Consider the following 17,985-nt stretch of genomic DNA (forward strand, 5'->3'; position numbering starts at 1 on the left):
AATTCTTTTGCCTCAGCCTCCTGAGTTACTGGGACTACAGGCATGCACCACCACGTCTGGCTAATTTTTGTCTTTTTAGTAGAGATGGGGTTTCACTATGTTGGCCAGGCTGGTCTTGAACTCCTGACCTCAAGTAATCCGCCCGCCTCAGCCTCCCAAATTGCTAGGAATACAGGTGTGAGCCACTGTGCCCAGCCATATACATGTTATATCTTCCTGATGGATTGACCCTGTTATTCTTAGAAGGTATCCCTCTTTATCTCTAGTAACTTTTTAAAGTCTGATATTACCATAGCCACTAAAATTTTCCTGTTGTTGCTGTTTGCAGTATACATCTTTTTCCAGCTTTTAATTTTAATCTATTTGTGTCCTTCAATCTAAAGTCTGTCTTCTGTAGACAACATATAATTGAATTTTTAAAAAATCTAGTCTGACAGCTGCTGCCTTTTGATTGGATTAAGCTGTTCACATTTAATGTTATTGATAGTTGGATTTATGCCTTCCATTTTACTTGTTGTTTTCTGTGTCTGCTTTTTGTTTCTTATGTGTTTCATGTCTTTTTTGTTTCTCTGTTTCTTCATTAGTGCTGTCTTTTGCATTGAGTATATTTTCTAATATGATTTATAAGACTGTTTGCATTGTTATAAAAGAATACCTGAGGCTACATAGTTTATAAAGAAAAGAGGTTTATTTGGCTTATTGTTCTGCAGGTTGTACAAGAAGCATAGTGCCAGCATCTGCTTCTGTTAAGGACCTTAGGAAGCCTCCAATCATGGCAGAAGGCTAAGGGAGAGCAAGGATGTCACATAGTAAGGGAAAAAGAGCAAGAGAGAGAGAAGGTGGTGCCAGGTTCTTTTTAAAAATCAGATATTGTGGGAATGAATACAGCAAGAACTCACTTATTACTGCAAGGATGGCACCAAGCTGATCATGAGGGATCCACCTCCATGACCCAAACATCTCCAACAAGGCCCCACCTCCAACATTGAGGATCAAATTTCAACATGAGGTTTGGAGGGAACAAATTCCAAACTATATCATGTAGCATTTTTATTAATGATTTTTTCACTGAATTTTTTGAGTTCTTTTTTTGACTGGTTTCTCTAGGACTTGTCATATACATTGTAACTTGTCAAAGTCAGTGTCAGATTTTTTGTTTGTTTGTTTGGTAGAGATGGGGTTTTGCCATGTTGCCCAGGCTGGTCTCGAACTCCTGGACTCAAGCAGTTCCCCCGGCAGCCTTCCAAAGTGCTAGGATTACAGGCGTGAGCCACTGTGCCCAGCAGCTTGAGATTTATACCAGCTTAATACCAATAACATATGAAAATGTTACTCCTATACATCTGTATTTCCTTTCTCGTAATGATATTTTTGTTATACCTATTCTATCTATTAATATTACTAACCCAAGAAAATATTGTTATAATTATTACTTTACCATCTCTAGGCATTTCCTTAACTCATTACAACTTTGGCCCCACCTACCTACTATATGCTGTTATTGGAAAATATTTACACCAAATGTAAATAGAAATATATTACATTTCTATGTTATAGGCCAAACATTACTTTCTGTTCTATAAATATTATTCTATATAATTGCTTTTTAAATCACTTGCTTTCAGCCTGATTAACTTGCTTTTATATTTATTGTAAGGCAGTTCTGGTAGCAATATATTTTGTGAGTTTTTGTTTATCTAGTGAAGTTTTTATTTTTCCTTTATTTTTGAACATTCACTTTGCTGGATTTAGGATTTATGATTAACAATTTTTAAATTTCTTTGAGTACTTTGAGTATGTTCTCTCACTGCCTTCTGGCATCTGTTTCTACTGAGAAGTCAGCTGTTAATATTATTTGGGTTCCCTTGTAAGTGACCTGATATTTTTCTCTTGTTGCTTCCAAGATTTTGTCTTTGACTTTCAGCATTTTTACTATGATGTTTCTGTTTGTGGGTCTCTTTGCATTTATCCTACTTGGAGTTTTTTTAGCTTCCTGGATGTGTTGGTTGTTTTTCAAGAAATTTGGGAAGTTGTTAGCTATTATTTCTTTGAATATTTTTCTTTTCCTTTTTCTTTTCTTCTTACAGTACTTCCATTATGAGTATGTTGGTATGCTTAATGGTGTTCCGCATCTCTCTTAGGCTCTGTTCATTTTTCTTAATTATTTCTTCTCTTTGTTCTTCAGCTTGCATAATCTGTATTGATATATCTTCAAGTTTGCTAATTCTTTCTTCTGCCATTTCACAGCTACTGTTGAGCCCTGTATTAGTTTTCTGGGGCTCCCGTAATGAGGTACCACAAAGTAGCTTAAAAAACAAATTTTGTGGCTGGGCGCCGTGGCTCACTCTTGTAATCCCAGCACTTCAAGAGGCTAAGGCGGGTGAATCACCTGAGATCAGGAGTTCAAGACCAGCCTGGCCAATATGGTGAAACTAAAAATACAAAAAAATTAGCCAGGCATGGTGGCGCACACCTGTAGTCCCAGCTACTCAAGAGGCTGAGGCAGGAGAATTGCTTGAACCCAGGAGGCGGAGGCTGCAGTGAGCTGAGATCGTGCCACTGTACTCCAGCCTGGGTGACAGAGTGAGACTCCATCTCAAAAAAAAACCCAAATTTTGTTTTGTTTTGTTTTAAGTTTGGGAACCTAGAAGTCAGAAATGAAGATATTGGCAAGGTTGACTTCTTATGAGGGTTGTGAAGGAAGGATCTGTTCTAGGCCTCTCTCCTTTGTTGTAGTTGGCCATCTTCATGTTCACATGACATTCTCCCTGTTTGCGTGCCTGTCTCCACATTTCCCTCTTTTATAAAGACACTAGTCATATTAGATTTAGACCTACCTTGAGGTTTTCATTGTACCTTAATTTCCTTTTTAAAGACTCCATCTCCAAATAAAGTTATATTTTGATGTACTGGTAGACAGAACTTCAGCATATGAAATTTGGAGGGATACAATTCAACCCATAGCAAGCCTCTCTAGTGAATTTCTAATTTCAGTCATTGTACTTTTTAATTCCATAATTTCCATTATAGTCTTTTTTTTTTTAAGATGGAGTCTCGCTGTGTTGCCCATGCTGGAGTGCAGTGGCGCAATCTCAGCTCACTGCAACTTTCACCTCCTGGGATCAAGCAATTCTCCTGCCCCAGGAAAAAAAATCTGTGTGCAGAATAACCAGATGTCAGATTTAAGAGAAAAAGATTTCAAACTAGCCATTATAAATATGCTCACAGTACTAAAAGGACAGCATGATTGCGGAAGTAAAGCAGGGTAAGAGGACAATGTCATGTCAAATAGAGAATATCCATAAAGGGAGAAATAATGAAAAGGAATACAGGCCGGATGCAGTGGCTCATGCCTGTATCCCAGCATCCTGACATCTGGTCACTCTGCAGGCAGTTTTTTTTTTTTTTTTCCTTTGGGGGGTATGGGTCATACTTTTCCCATTTCTTTGCATGTCCCTTAATTTTTTGGTTGGAAACTGGGCATTCTAGATAATATGGTAGCAAACTCTATGTGCTAGTCCCCACCCACCCTCTTTCCTGGGGCTTGTTATTGTTATTTACTTGTTTAGTTTTTTAGTGATGGATTGGATTATTTTAATGAAGTCTATCCCCGCCCCCCTCTCCCCCATAGTGGTAAACCTCTAATGTTGCTCCTCAGGGAGGCACCTTTTCCTTGAACATCTAGTATTTGTTTGTTTGAAAACTGGACAGTTTTGTATGTATTATAGCAACTCTGCATACTTTTTTCCTGTTTTGTTGTTTTTTATATTTTTTACATTACTTGCCTAGCCTACACAATTTGTCTCCTTGTGTTGTACATTTATTGATGTCTGTGCTTTGTTTGTGTTTTAGTCTCATTTTCATTGTTTAGGTTTGATTCCTAAGGACTCTTTTTAGTGTCTACATATGTCAGCCAAAGATTTGGGCTGAGGTTCTGCTAATGCACCTTCAGCCCATAAAGTTTGTACTATCTGCTAATCAATCTGTGGGTTAGTTGGGGAATGCATTTGAAGTTGTGGGCATTTATTAATTTTTCCTTGGTCTTTTCTTTTTACCAACTCTCTGATGTTCCCCACACATATGTAATTTTCTAGTCAGCCAGGAATTTGTGGAGAACTTATGTGAATCCATTTATGGCTTTCTTATTTCCAAGCTCTCCCTGTTAAGTTTCTGGTTGGTCCACTGCTTGCCTCAACTTGGTTTGCAACCTCAGTCTTGCAAAACTGCAAGTTTTCTCTATCCATGTCCACCAAGTCCATTACTTTCAGCCAGTAGAGCTATAGGCTTTTGCCTCTCATTGAATTGATTTTGGCACCCTGGCATAAAACTACAAGTATACCAGCTACAGGATAGCAAAACTACAAACCTCATTGGCTGAACTGGGGGCAGGGGTGATGGAGGCAGTTCTAGGCAAGGCTATTCCTGCCTGAAGCACTGGCAGTTTTTCAACAATCAACAATTCTCAATAAACAGTTTCCAGTGGCCTGAAATGGTTGGTCTTTTTGGATAATTTTGTTCAGTTTTATGTATTTTTTTTTTGTGGAGGGGAATTACTGACCTCTTCATACTGTTATTATTTTAATGGTGTTTTGAGTACCAAAATTGATAGATCTTATGAAAGAAGTGGCTTCATTATTCGTCAGATTATATCAAATGCTTTCCACACAATGGTGCTTCATTATAAGTCTAATACAAATGGTTACCAATCTTTTCATTCCACCATTATTGGAAGTTACTCTTGCTGTGCATTTTGTGATTAATCCTTACTATATCTTGAGACATGATAAAGTAGGTTAATACAAAAGCCTATTTTCGAAACAGTGTGATAAAATTAATTAATGTAGACATTGTTGGAAATGGATAAGTTGCACAATTACATATTTTTTTTTCTCAGTTTTTTGACAGTATAGTATAGGTAAATACGTCTTCAGAAATCCTTAATATACTTATTAATTAAATAACTAGATCATAACTGAATTTCATAAATATTGTTTTCTTAAAAATGCATTATATGGGATTACTTTTGTATCTAAGTAAGACATTAAACCTATAAGCTAAATAAGGACTATATCAATAAACTTGTTTAAATGAAGATTTGGAATTTCCATATAAAAAAATTCATTACAACAAAGTAGAAAGATAAACAACAAACTGGATTAAAAGTATTTAAGTCGCCTGTAATCCCAGCACTTTGGGAGGCCGAGGTGGGTGGATCACTTGAGCCTAGGAGTTCAAGACCAGCCTGGGCAATATGGCAAAACCCCGTCTCTACTAAAAATACAAAAATTAGCCAGGTGTGGTGGCACGCACCCGTAATCCCAGCTACTTAGGAGGCTGAGGCAGGAGCATTGCTTGAACCCAGGAGGCGGAGGCTGCAGTGAGCAAAAGTTGCGCTGCTGCACTCCAGCCTGGTTAACTGAATGAGAGTGTCTCAAAAAAGAAAAGTATTTGAATCACTTTTGATTGGACAGTAGGCTAATTTCTTTGATATGTAGAGATCTTACAAATTGACTAAAAGCAGGATAAATAATCATTACAAAAAATGGGCCAAAGAATATGAACAGGCAAGTTACAGAGGAAGAAGTATAAATGAATATTAAACATGAAAAGATGCTCAGGCATCTAAAGAAATTCATTTTAAACCACCTATAAAATTCTATTTTCTGTTAGATTGAAATAGTAATACCCAGTATTAATGAAGCTGTTGGAGAAAATGAGCTCTCCTTGTTATTATTGCTTTGGAAACATCTATCAGAATTTAAAATACAAATGCCATATTCCCTAGAAATTGAAAGTACACAAAAGATATGCAAACTGAAGAATATTCATTGCTGCATTTTTTATAGCAGAAAAAATTTAGAAGCCACCTAAATGTTCATTAATGGAGAGCTTATAGACCTCCGTCCAGTTGTATGAGATGAATCTGTATATGGTAACACAGAAAGAGATTCATGATATGTTACACTTTTTAAAAAGCAAGCTGTTCCTTTATTATGTCTGATTATGTTCGTGTGTGAGTAGAAAATATCAGGGAGGACATGCACAATTCTCTGTAAAATGACGAGTTTTGAGGATTGCAGTTGGGAGGTGATGGGAGGACAAGGATGAGGGAGTATCATGTTTCCAAATTGCTTACCTTATGTTTTATAATAAGCATGTATTTAAATTTATATTAAAAGAAAAATATAATATCTACTAAATTTATAAATTAAGAATTATATTAATAAATGAACTATAGCAAAATTTTTCTGGTTTGTTTTCTATTTAGGTATGGAAATTTGAATATTAATTTATAGATGGCAAAGGGAGTACTTTTTTACATTACAGACTGTGCATAAGTAAATGATTTCACTCTTAAGATTTGAAACATCTTTCAAACTCATAACCTGAATGAATGAACAATGTATTATATATATTGAGCATATTAAAATATTTTTATGGTCTGGGCGCGGTGGCTCACGCCTGTAATCCCAGCACTTTGGGAGGCCGAGGTGGCTGGATCACAAGGTCAGGAGATCGAGACGATCCTGGCCAACATGGTGAAACCCCGTCTCTACTAAAAATGCAAAAATTAGCCAGGCGTGGTGGCACATGCCTGTAATCCCAGCTACTTGGGAGGCTGAGGCAGGAGAATCACTTGAACCAGGGAGCTGGAGGTTGGCGGTGAGCCGAGATCGTGCCATTGCACTCCGGTCTGGTGACAGAGTGAGACTCCATCTCAAAAAAAAAAAGAAAAAAAATTATTTTTATTACTGAGAGAGAAAGAAAAGATTTATTAGTCATCAAATCCAAATCATATTAAAAATTTGTGTTATTAGCATATTTTATTTAAAATTATGTTGGGTTCAAACCAGGCACAGTGGCTCACACCTGTAATCCCAGCACTTTGGGAGGCCAAGATGGGAGGATAACTTGAGGCCAGGAGCTTGGGACTAGCTGGGCCACATAGCATGATCCTGTCTCTATAAAAATTTTAAAAATTAGCCTGGTGTAGTGGCATGCACCTGTAATCACAAGGCTGAAGTGGGAGGATCCCTTGGCCCAGGTGTTCGAGACTAAGGCAAGCTGTGATCACTCCACTGCACTCTGGCCTGGGTGACAGAGCGAGACCCTGTCTTTTAAGTTAAAAAAAAGTTGGTCCAGAAATATGAATTTAATTAAACTGGATTAAACAAAAATCTTTATATTATACCAAAGGCATTTTGAATCTATGAAAAGAGACAGTAAAAAAATTTTCTAAAAAGCAATAGATAGCAAGGTTTTTCAATATTTATATCTCAAAATATTTGTTTTAAGTCTTTTTATGGAGGTTATCTTGTAATAAATATATCTGTAGTTTTTCTTTTAATTTTATAATATTTTAAGTATACATTTATGAAAATTATAGATTAAAATACTAATTATATGTTTATAAGTTTATTTTACATTATGGAATCCAATTTTATCACAGGTTTCGTCTTGATATATATCGATGTTTGGCCAGTCCAGCTCTAATAATGTTAACAGAGGAGGATCCAATTCTGAGAGCATTTGAACTTAGTGCTGATTTAAAAGAACTAAGTCTTGTGGAGGTGGAATTCAGGTGGGAATGAATGCAAATTATATAATGTATTTTGTTTTGAATCTTCAACCTCAGTTTCTTCATTACCCAAATTATAATTTGTATATATTTACATTTGATCCAAGAACACTACACCTTGTTGCCACTTACTTGGCAACAGACCCCTGCTCTCCCTCAAAGGAACAGACCCTGGTGCTACTTAAGTCATTCCTTCCCCATCTGCCCTCTGCCACCCTATAAACACCTTTAATCTCTTCCCCACTTTTCAACCTAACCAAAGGCATTGTAGAGCAGTATGAAATACAGTAGGATTATAGCCTAAAGCAGGAGCAAATTTATTCATAGTTGCTCTCTCTCTCACACATATCTCCTCATTCTCTGACTCTATAATCATCCTTGAGTAATGATCCTTCAGATCTTTCAAAAGCATATGGAATGCTTTCTGTATGTCAAGGACATTCCACACACAGACATAGTCCCTTTTCACTATTTGCTCAGATTTTCTGGTAAGAGAAATAATATATGTAATACATGTAAACATAAAAATAAAATACAACTAATTAAGAGGGATGAACACCCAGTCTGAGTTCTCTTCTGAAATGAAGATTAAATGTAATTTTGGCACTTGGCATACCAAAGAAGCACTCCTATTATTTTCCTTTAGCGGGGTAAGTTGAAAAAAAAAAGACTTTGTAATAGCAGCCTATGAAACTACTAATTTAAATATTGTTTTAAAAAAATCCTTAGAAAACTACTTTTATTAATAGTAGAGTTGAGAGAAAGCGTTGAGATTTTCCTTTATGGAAAAGTATCCCTGTTGCCCTCTAAAGAAGGAGGAATTGATTATGATTTTTTACTAGCCCCTGTTGCAAGGTTTCTACTGGGGATCTATAACTATTCCTACCTTTTCTTTCCTATACAGCTGCTATTAGAGCCCCATGTCTTGTGTGACACTCTTTCAGTGACTTGACAAAATTGGGAAAGTTCAAACTTCTACTTCCTGGAAGGGCAGTAAGAAACTTGGAGTTTTCTTTAGCTTTAACAGCAGTACTTAATGTGTTCTTCATAGACCTGAGTTCCAGAAACTGAAAAAAGACCTGTTTATGTTTTCAAGTTTGGAACTACTGTCTTGTAACTTGGATAATTTAAATTTTGTTTAAACTTGATATGACATAAAGTATGTACTTTACTTTGATGAACACACAAAACATGGTTCAAATGTAACTTGTTGCTACTTTTAACTTTATTAGCACATGAGGCTGTTAAATTATTCTGTTTAAATATGAAAGACTTCCTATTGTAACCTCATAATTTGAGTCTGAGTTATATAAAATAAAACTTACTCAACTCCTTTCAAACAGGATTTGAAGAAACTGCTATGATTATATAATCATAAAATAATAAAGTTAGATTTGGAAGCGATCATAGAAACCCATTTACTTCAATCCAGTGTTTTATAGACAGGGGAGGAGATTTATAAAGGCTAGATTTTTACTAATAGTAGCATCTAATTAGGAATAGAGTTAAAACTAAAAGTAGGAGCAAAGTTATAACTAGAATATATGACTCCTTGCTTCTGGTTTTCTATATTTCCATCTAAACTATACAGCCACTTATTTGTCTTCAGTAATCTATTAGAAATGAATTAGATTAATAAGATGTATAAATTTCACCTTTGAATCTCGTAGTCCATCAAATGTTTATCCAAAGATGGAATATTTTTGTAATAATATATACTTCTGATAAACATTCCAGTCTGCAGTTAGATTCCTAAATCAAGAAGCAGGGAGTGCCGCATTTGTTAAATAAATCCAATTACTTATTTTCAGGAGTTTTGACTACATAGAATGTATAAAGAATGATGAGAGAAATTAAGGCAAAGAAGTTTTTATTCTTAAGTTATGATTTTTATATAGCCAGTTCCTGGAAAGCCCCATTATATAGAAAGACTAACCAGTGGGAAATCTTCCTGTTTCCCCTTCCTTTCAGTTTGGGAAAAAACTGAATAAAAACATTATTTTCTGAAGCCCAACCTCAAGACTATGACTCATAATTATTTATTTCTGACTTCATTCTTAAGTTATGATTAAGCTTAGACATAAAGTTAATGTAATTGATTTTTTTTTTTTTTTGGAGACCCAGGCTGGAGGGCAGTGGCACCATTTCGGCTCACTGCAACCTCCCCTCCTGGGTTCAAGCAATTCTCCCTGCCTCAGCCTCCTGAGTAGCTGGGATTACAGGCACCTGCCACCATGCCTGACTAATTTTTGTATTTTTTAGTAGAGACAGGGTTTTGCCATGTTGGCCAGGCTGGTCTTGAACTCCTGACCTCAGGTGATCACACGCCTTGGCCTCCCAAAGTGCTGGCATTACAGGCATGAGCCACCGCACCCAGCCGTAATTGATATTTTTTAAAAGAATTATATACTAAAACTTCTTCATTTCTCACAAATTAGTTTAGGCCTGCCTTTAATAAGCAGTTCAAACCCAAGATTCAAGGAATAGGGATTCTGAAAGAGAGGTTTTTGTTAGGCTCATTTTAATATCTTTCTTTCTTATTTGAATTTCACTCAAATGAGCACTTTAAATATGAATCAAAATGCTATTTTAATATTAGAAGTAACATAAACATTGTAGACGACTATTGAAAAAGCTCTAGTTAAAAATTTTATGATAATGATTGGATAGCATTAAGATATTTTGTCTATTGTTAAGGTGAGTAATATAAAAGGAAGTTTTAGCCAAGCTTACAGAGAATAAGGGAAAATGAGTTAAGTGAAGAACTGGTTGACAAATATTATTAGAATTTTTAGGAATAACATCAGTATATATAAATGAACACTGTGCTCATCTAAGATTATTAGTATGAACACAGGGAGCATAATCGTGTTATGGTTTTCCCCAAAGCTGTGGAAAACTCGTGCACCACTAGTTTCCTTTGATTATCCACAGAAAATGACTTCAGATTTTGTGTAACACTGTCAGAATTAAAATGTTGCTGAGTAAAAACGTTTTTAGTGAATATAGCTTAATTAGAAGATGGAAACGACGTTTCTGATAATAGAATGCTGCATTTTATAGGAATGATTATGAGGAACTAGCCCGGCAATGTAAAATGTTTGCTAAGGATTTACTTGCACAAGCCCGGAATTCTCGTGAATTGGAAGTTATTCTAAACCATACGTCTAGTGACGAGCCTCTTGACAAACGGGGATTATTAGAAGAAAGAATGAATTTAAGTCGTCTAAAACTTGCTATCAAATATAACCAGAAAGAGGTATGAGGCTTTCTGTAATATATTTAAATTATTTTCTCTACAGTAGTCTAGTGGCTCAGGGCAAAGGCTTTGGAGTAACTCATCTGGGTTAAGATCCTAGTTCTGCTTCCTAAAAATTGTGTGTCTTGGGATAGTTATTGAATCTGTTTGAGCTTTTGTTTTAATAATTAATTAAGAATATATACTAAAAGGGTTTAGCACAGTAAGTATTAGCATTAAGCAAGTATGCAATAAATGGTAGTTTTTATTATTTTTAGTAATATTGATTATAATTATAACATGGATGTTGATGTAATGTTTTTGCTAAATAGTTGCTACACAGGTAAGATCCTTTGTAGTAGGTACAAACTTTATAGTGAAGTTTCCATCTTGTGTTTTGTCTGTCACAGGTTGGTTTTCATTGATCTGGTTATAAATAGCCCCTTCTATAGTAATAGTGATTTCTATTTAAAAATAAAGTATCAGATACTATATTTCCTGATTCCTCTTATTTATAATTCATTGTGAATCTCAAAAGTGGAGAGGTACATGATATGATAACTAAGTTGAATCTGACTTTTCTGGCATCATCCCTTTCTATTAAGAGAAATGCCCATTTCTACTCCCCATGCATAAATATACATATGATCCAGGAACTTGAATCAGGAAAATATGCATTTTAAATTTCATTTTTGAGATAATTAACTAAACAGTGATATTCATATGTAGATAATAATAATATCTAATTGATAGTATGGGATGTTGGTAAATGGTATTTATTAGGTATTACTTCTAAGACTATTTTCATTGTTAACATAGATGTTTAAATAAAACTTGCATATCAAATTTATATTATTACAAAAATAGGGCCTGAAATATATAATGATAGAAGGCCAGATACAGGGCCTTTGGTGCTAAGGGCAGAATTTTTTCTTACCTTGGTTAAAAATTTGAGCCTCACAAAGTTATTAGGAAATTGATGGAGGAATTGATGGAGGATGTTTATTGGTTAATATATTTGCTTCTGTGTTCCACAACCTAAAAGGGACATGAAGTCCTAGAAAATGATAGAATAAGGGGATTACATGGTATAAAATCAATTAAAGTGATTTAAAAAAAGAACCTCAAAGAAAGGCATAAAGAACTAAAATTATCCTGTTTAGGAAAAAAAATCTCAAGAGGTAATTTTCTAATGATAGCTATATCCCTGAAGGACTCACAGAGTGGAGTCCAAATGGAACCAAATGTACCATTCTAAAGAAGATGAAAGAAAAGACAAGAAGTAATAGTAATATTTGTTAGTTGAAAGGAAGATATTTTGCGATTTTAAAGATGAATGAAAATGTAAAGTAGTTTTTAAAACTAGATTTCTAAATACGATCAATGGGGAAGATATTTTCTCAAATAGTTGGTAAGCTTTGTTTAGGTTATCAATCTTGAATAGCAAACTACCCTGAAACTTAGTGGCATAAAACACTTCATAGTTATTTTATAATAATTTCATAATCATTTTATTATGCTCTTGGATTCTTAGGCCAGGAATTAGGAAAGGGCATGGCAATCATGATTTTTCTCTGCTTCTCCGTGTCTGGGAACTCATCTGGAGATAAATGACAGGGCTATAATCAGCTGGAGGCTTCTCCACTCACATGTCTGGTGTCTGAGCAGCAGCTGAGGCCTCAGGAACAGGGTGCTCAGATGGGTGAGTCCACAGAAGGTGGGGCTCCTGAGAACTCACAACAGGAACCAAGGAGAGGCATGGCCATCACAATGGGCAGACTTTGAGGATGTGGTCTGAGAAGCCTCTGCGGGCTGACTGGGGTACATACATGTGACCTCTGTGTGCAGCCTGGGCTTCCTCACAGCATGGTGGCTTCAGAGTGGCTTTTTACATGGTAGTTCATGGCTCCAAGAGCAGGTATTCCAGTGAGCAAGGTGGAAGATGCGTAGCCTTTTAGGACCTACCTTCAGAAGTCACATAGCATCACCTCTGTTAGAATCTACTAGTTAAATCAATCACAAGCCTGTTGAATTGAAGAGCAGGAAATTTTGACTTCCCCCTTCCCCACCTCTTGATGATGGGAAGAAAGCGTGTCCATCTTTCACTGCAGACTTAGAACATTTCTAGTTAAACTTTTTATTCCAAATACATAGTTAACATTACTGCAGATTAAATCATCATTGTATAGAGGGATAGCAAGGACAGTAATCAGTCCTGAGATTGCTTTGATATTTGGAGGAAAGGTGACACTACTAAATTTGAGATTTACTAAACCTGGTCATTGGTGAGAGGAAAAGCTGTTTCTCTCCCAGGCATTTCACCTTGAGGGACAAATTAAGATTTCCCAAGAACATTGGAATCTGAGCAGAAGAGTAAAGAATGAAGTATTGCCAAAAATAAGTATTTGCATATAACATACACACATCTTCCCATATACTTTAAAGTATCTTTCAATTACTTATAACACCTAATACAGTGCCTACACATCATTTCATTCATGTGGATTCAACATAGTACTTGCTGTGAAGAATATTCAAGTTTTGCTTATTTGGAACTTTGTGGATTTTTTCTTCCAAATATTGTTGATCCATGGTTGGTTTAATCCACAGATGTAGGACACAGAGATACAGAGGGCCAACTCTATAGTATACTAGAAATTTTCTTGAAAGCACAATAAACAACAAAACTCTGTCCAATTCTTTTTTTCACTACAGTGTTAATTCTACAGATTATATTCTGTTTTGGGATAAATCATTTTAAAACAGAAGGTTGACCAAATATTATTGTGGATTACCTGAATAATGTCATTTTATAATAATTTCAAACCTGATCACATGAGTATATATAGAATTATCAGGACCCTTAAGTTATACTTCACAACATGAGCATTATATTGGAAAAATATTGCCTATGAAATTTGTCAACTAAGAAGATTTGTAAACTTTGGTAAATTAGTTTCTGTACCTGAACTAAAACTTTTCTCATATTTGGGAATATTTTTCCTTTTCTTCTCACATGAAATTCAGTTTTAATCAGGCTTAAGAGTGTCTTTAATACCTTTTAAGAAATCCGCAGTGCTTTCTTGGAGCAAGAATAGGTCTAATATTTAGCTTTTTATTGTTTTTGCTATCTTGACTTCTTGGCTTCTTGTAACTAAAATCAGTAGTTTCTCTAGACTGAAGATGTCCAACATTAGTTAGTGGTATCTTTTTCTATGGATTGTGCATGATAACTTTGAAATTTCATAAATATTATTATGAGTTTTTATATATTAAACACGAAAAAATGGCTAAGTAAGCTAATAATAATAGTCAATACTTATAGAGTGCATGCTATGAACCAGGCGCTATTCTGAGGGCTTTACCTTTAATCTTCACAACTTTATTAGTAGATACTATTATTATTCCCATTTTACAGATGGGGAAGTTGAGGCTTAGAGAAATTTAAAAACTTGTTAAAGGTCATTTACCAAGTAGCAGAGCCCAGATTTGAATCTAGGTAATCTGGCTCCATAGTCTATCCTCTTAACCTCTACATGCTTTTATTGTTAGAAAAAGGGAAAAAACAGAACTATGTTGAATGTATAGAATTGATTTTTAAACTCTTATTCAGTAAACTTTGAATACCAACCAATCAGTATTTAAAGGTTTCCTTTTACTTTTTTTCTTTTTAATGTGTGTGTATGTCCTTTTCAGTTTGTCTCCCAGTCTAACTGCCAGCAGTTCCTGAACACTGTTTGGTTTGGACAGATGTCAGGTTACCGACGCAAGCCCACCTGTAAGAAGATAATGACTGTTTTGACAGTAGGCATCTTTTGGCCAGTTTTGTCACTTTGTTATTTGATAGCTCCCAAATCTCAGTTTGGCAGAATCATTCACACACCTTTTATGAAATTTATCATTCATGGAGCATCATATTTCACATTCCTGCTGTTGCTTAATCTATACTCTCTTGTCTACAATGAGGATAAGAAAAACACAATGGGGCCAGCCCTTGAAAGAATAGACTATCTTCTTATTCTGTGGATTATTGGTAAGTATCAAGTTAGTTTGAAAGGTTTTGTCTTTATTTAGCCCACTGATTCTTTCTTGATTGATGGCATTGTGAATATTGGGTTCAATTTGCAATTTTACACTGTTCACACCACAAGAATTTGAACACTTCAATGATCACTGAAGACTTAACTAACATGTCTGTAAAGATAAATGTTCCTGAACTTGATGATAAGGAAGCATCTCTCTTATTTAATGTTTCTTAAATACATGGAATTTTAAAATTATTTATTCTCAGACTCTACGGTTATTCATGATTGTAAAACAGAAAATCAGCTTTAACACATGAATGCTTTTTTGGTGTAAGAATATGAAGTTTTCTTAGGTATTTTGAAACAATCTATTTTATACTGTTCTGCATTTTTAAAGTTAACTATTCTATTTCATTTATAACATTAGTTTTCCTTTTAAGAACCTATGATCTTTTTGGTTTTTGTTTTGTTTTGTTTTGTTTTGTTTGAGACAGAGTCTCGCTCTGTCGCCCAGGCTGGAGTGCAATGGCACAGTCTTGGCTTACTGCAACCTCCGCCTCCCGGGTTCAAACGATTCTCCTGCCTTAGCCTCCCAGTAGCTGGGATTACAGGTGCGTGCCACCACACTGGCTAATTTTTGTATTTTTAGTAGAGATGGGGTTTCACTTCATTGGCCAGGCTGGTCTCGAACTCCTGACCTCGTGATCCTCCCGCCTCAGCCTCCCAAAGTGCTGGGATTATAGGCCTGAGCCACCGTGCCCGGCCTAGAACCTATGAACTTTTGAAGATATATCTTGCTTTATCTCTATTTTGGAAACATTATTTAAATTTAGATTTAAAGGAGTCCCTGGTGACTCATTCCATAAATCATTTCTTTGTAGAGATAGCCAGATCTCTTTAGAAATGATAGTTTTTTAAAAAGTATAAGACATTTTATTCCTGAAAATTATTTTTATAAGTATTACACTGTATAATAAATATCTTAAATCATCTTCTACAATTTTTACTCATCTTGCCTTCTGTGTGTCGGGGTGCGTGTGGAGAGTTGAGGTAGAATCACATTATCTGTTTATGGTATTTTAAAGATATTTTCTTTATTTCCCTCTGTATCTTCTACCTTGTTTTTAACCTCAGCACTTCCCATCTGTCCATCTACTATTTGCTATAGAGTAAAAGGGTAATAAAATTTAGTCTTATCTATGGCACAAAGTACTGAGTGTATTTATCTTTTGATTACTACATTCCTGATTGTTTCAATTATTTAGTACTTTCATAAGTTATTTCACAATGTTCAATTTTAGCTCTTTAGCTATACAAATACTTTTTATATTTTAGAATGTTTATTTGAAAATCAGTTAATTTCAGGTAACTAGATTGTAATTAGAGTTTTGCTTTTAACAGTATTTAATCTATGATGCATTAATGTTTAAAATTAGGTAGATAAAATAATACACATCTAAACTCTAGGTTAAAGAGAATTAAATAATTCCTTCTTGTTAATATTTTTATTTCCTGTAGTTTTGCTCTTATCTAAAATTTAATCTTTTAATTTAGGAAATAATTTAAACTTTACCATATATGGTTTTATATTGGATTGTGGGACTCTTTCAATGTGAAATATGTTTGTATTGCTAGTTGAGTAGTTAAAAAATTCCTGGAAGAATTTTACACATTGGTTTGAAGAGAATTGCTAAGGAGCACTTTCCCTATATTCATTTAAACTATTTCTGATTGTTATATATTCCTTAGTCTTAAACAGATGAAATTTTATAACATTTATCTATAACCTATTGTTTAGTAGTAAGAAAGAATATTTTCTGTGTTTTGTTAGATTTAGTTTACCCCAGTCTGTATAAGAATCAAATTAAAGTTTATATGTCTTAGCAATGAGTAAAAACTCACCGAACTAAAATAGTCATACCACTCTTTGAATAGCATAAATATTACTGCTGTCCCCAATTTTCATAATAATGGTAAAACTATAGCTCTTCCCTTTTATATGATGCTGTTTTCAATGATATTACATGTATATATACATGGGTACCCCCTTACACACATAATATGATTAATTTTCTAACCATATTCTACCTCACTAGAAGAATGCATGTGCATTAAGCCAGTAAAATTCCTGGAAGTATCTTCCTTTCCTCAGCACAGCTTCTGCTTTGAAACAGTTTGATCTGAATAAGCCTTGCCAAGGAAGTCTTCTTAAGCCTTTTATGTAATTAGGTCACTCTGGGCTTTTTTTCAGTATATAGATCCAAACCGGCTCTAAGTGAGCATGGAGGAATATTTTGCTTGCTTGCCTAAATAAAGTCATTGCTTGGTTCAACTTACTATTTCAAGCAATGAACACAGTGACTTTTTAACTCATCATGACCAATTTTTGTATATTTGTTTTGTTTGCTTTCATTAGCTTTTCAGAAAAAAGTAAGGTTAGGTTATAAAAAGCAAGGTAGGTAAAAAGAGAATAATTTGTTGAGGAATGCACAGAATATTAATGGTATCCTTTTACTTAATTTTTGCTATTAAACATAATAGAATGGCTATTATAGAAATGTATTTTTTAAATGTCATGTACCTACTTTGTCTAAGCACAGGCAAAAGCAGATATGGCCCATACACTCGTGAAGCTTATGATCTAATAAAAGCCAAATAAAACCATCAAAAACTTGACTTGAGAATCATATAGAAAAATGAAAACTCAAAAATGGATTAAGTGCTACTGGTTAAAGATCATAGTGTTAGGAGAGTAAGCATATTATAGGGGCATTTGCCCTAGTCAGGGAGGTTGGGAAAGACACGTTGAGGAAGTAATAAGTGAGCTAAGATCTAAAAGATAAATAGATGTCAACTGAGAGAACTGGGAGAGGAAGCTACTCTAGGCTGAGATAAAAGCACATTCAGAAGCTCAGTGGCAAGAGAGAGAATGGTACAAAGAAGGGTCTGAGTAAAGGCTAACATTTCTGGAGCAGGGAGAACCAGGAGAGCTTGATTCAAGATGAAGCTATAGAAACATATTGTACCAGACCATGCATGGCCTTGTAGGTCAGGTTAAGTAATTTTGACTTTATATTAAGAACAAGGGAAAACCATTGCCTACCTGAAGTAGGCAAGTGACATGATCAGTTTTGCCTTTCGAA

At 34.9% G+C, this 17,985-nt stretch overlaps 1 protein-coding gene across 9 annotated transcripts in view; it reads left to right on the plus strand.

The window, feature by feature from the left end:
- The window catches only part of TRPC1 (transient receptor potential cation channel subfamily C member 1), an 83,616-nt gene that overhangs the window by 46,122 nt on the left and 19,509 nt on the right, over window positions 1–17,985 (plus strand). For 8 of the 9 annotated variants that reach the window (XM_003826514.7, XM_003826513.7, XM_055110588.3 and 5 more), the window contains 3 exons: window positions 7,451–7,582; window positions 10,643–10,838; window positions 14,514–14,850. In XM_003826514.7, coding sequence (XP_003826562.1) covers window positions 7,451–7,582; window positions 10,643–10,838; window positions 14,514–14,850 — 665 coding nt within the window. Of the gene's footprint in view, window positions 1–7,450; window positions 7,583–10,642; window positions 10,839–12,389; window positions 12,520–14,513; window positions 14,851–17,985 lie in introns of those variants that run through there. The other variant, XM_063602590.1, reaches the window with a different exon arrangement.

Source organism: Pan paniscus, chromosome 2 (assembly GCF_029289425.2).
Source record: "Pan paniscus chromosome 2, NHGRI_mPanPan1-v2.0_pri, whole genome shotgun sequence".
Lineage (NCBI taxonomy): Eukaryota > Metazoa > Chordata > Mammalia > Primates > Hominidae > Pan > Pan paniscus.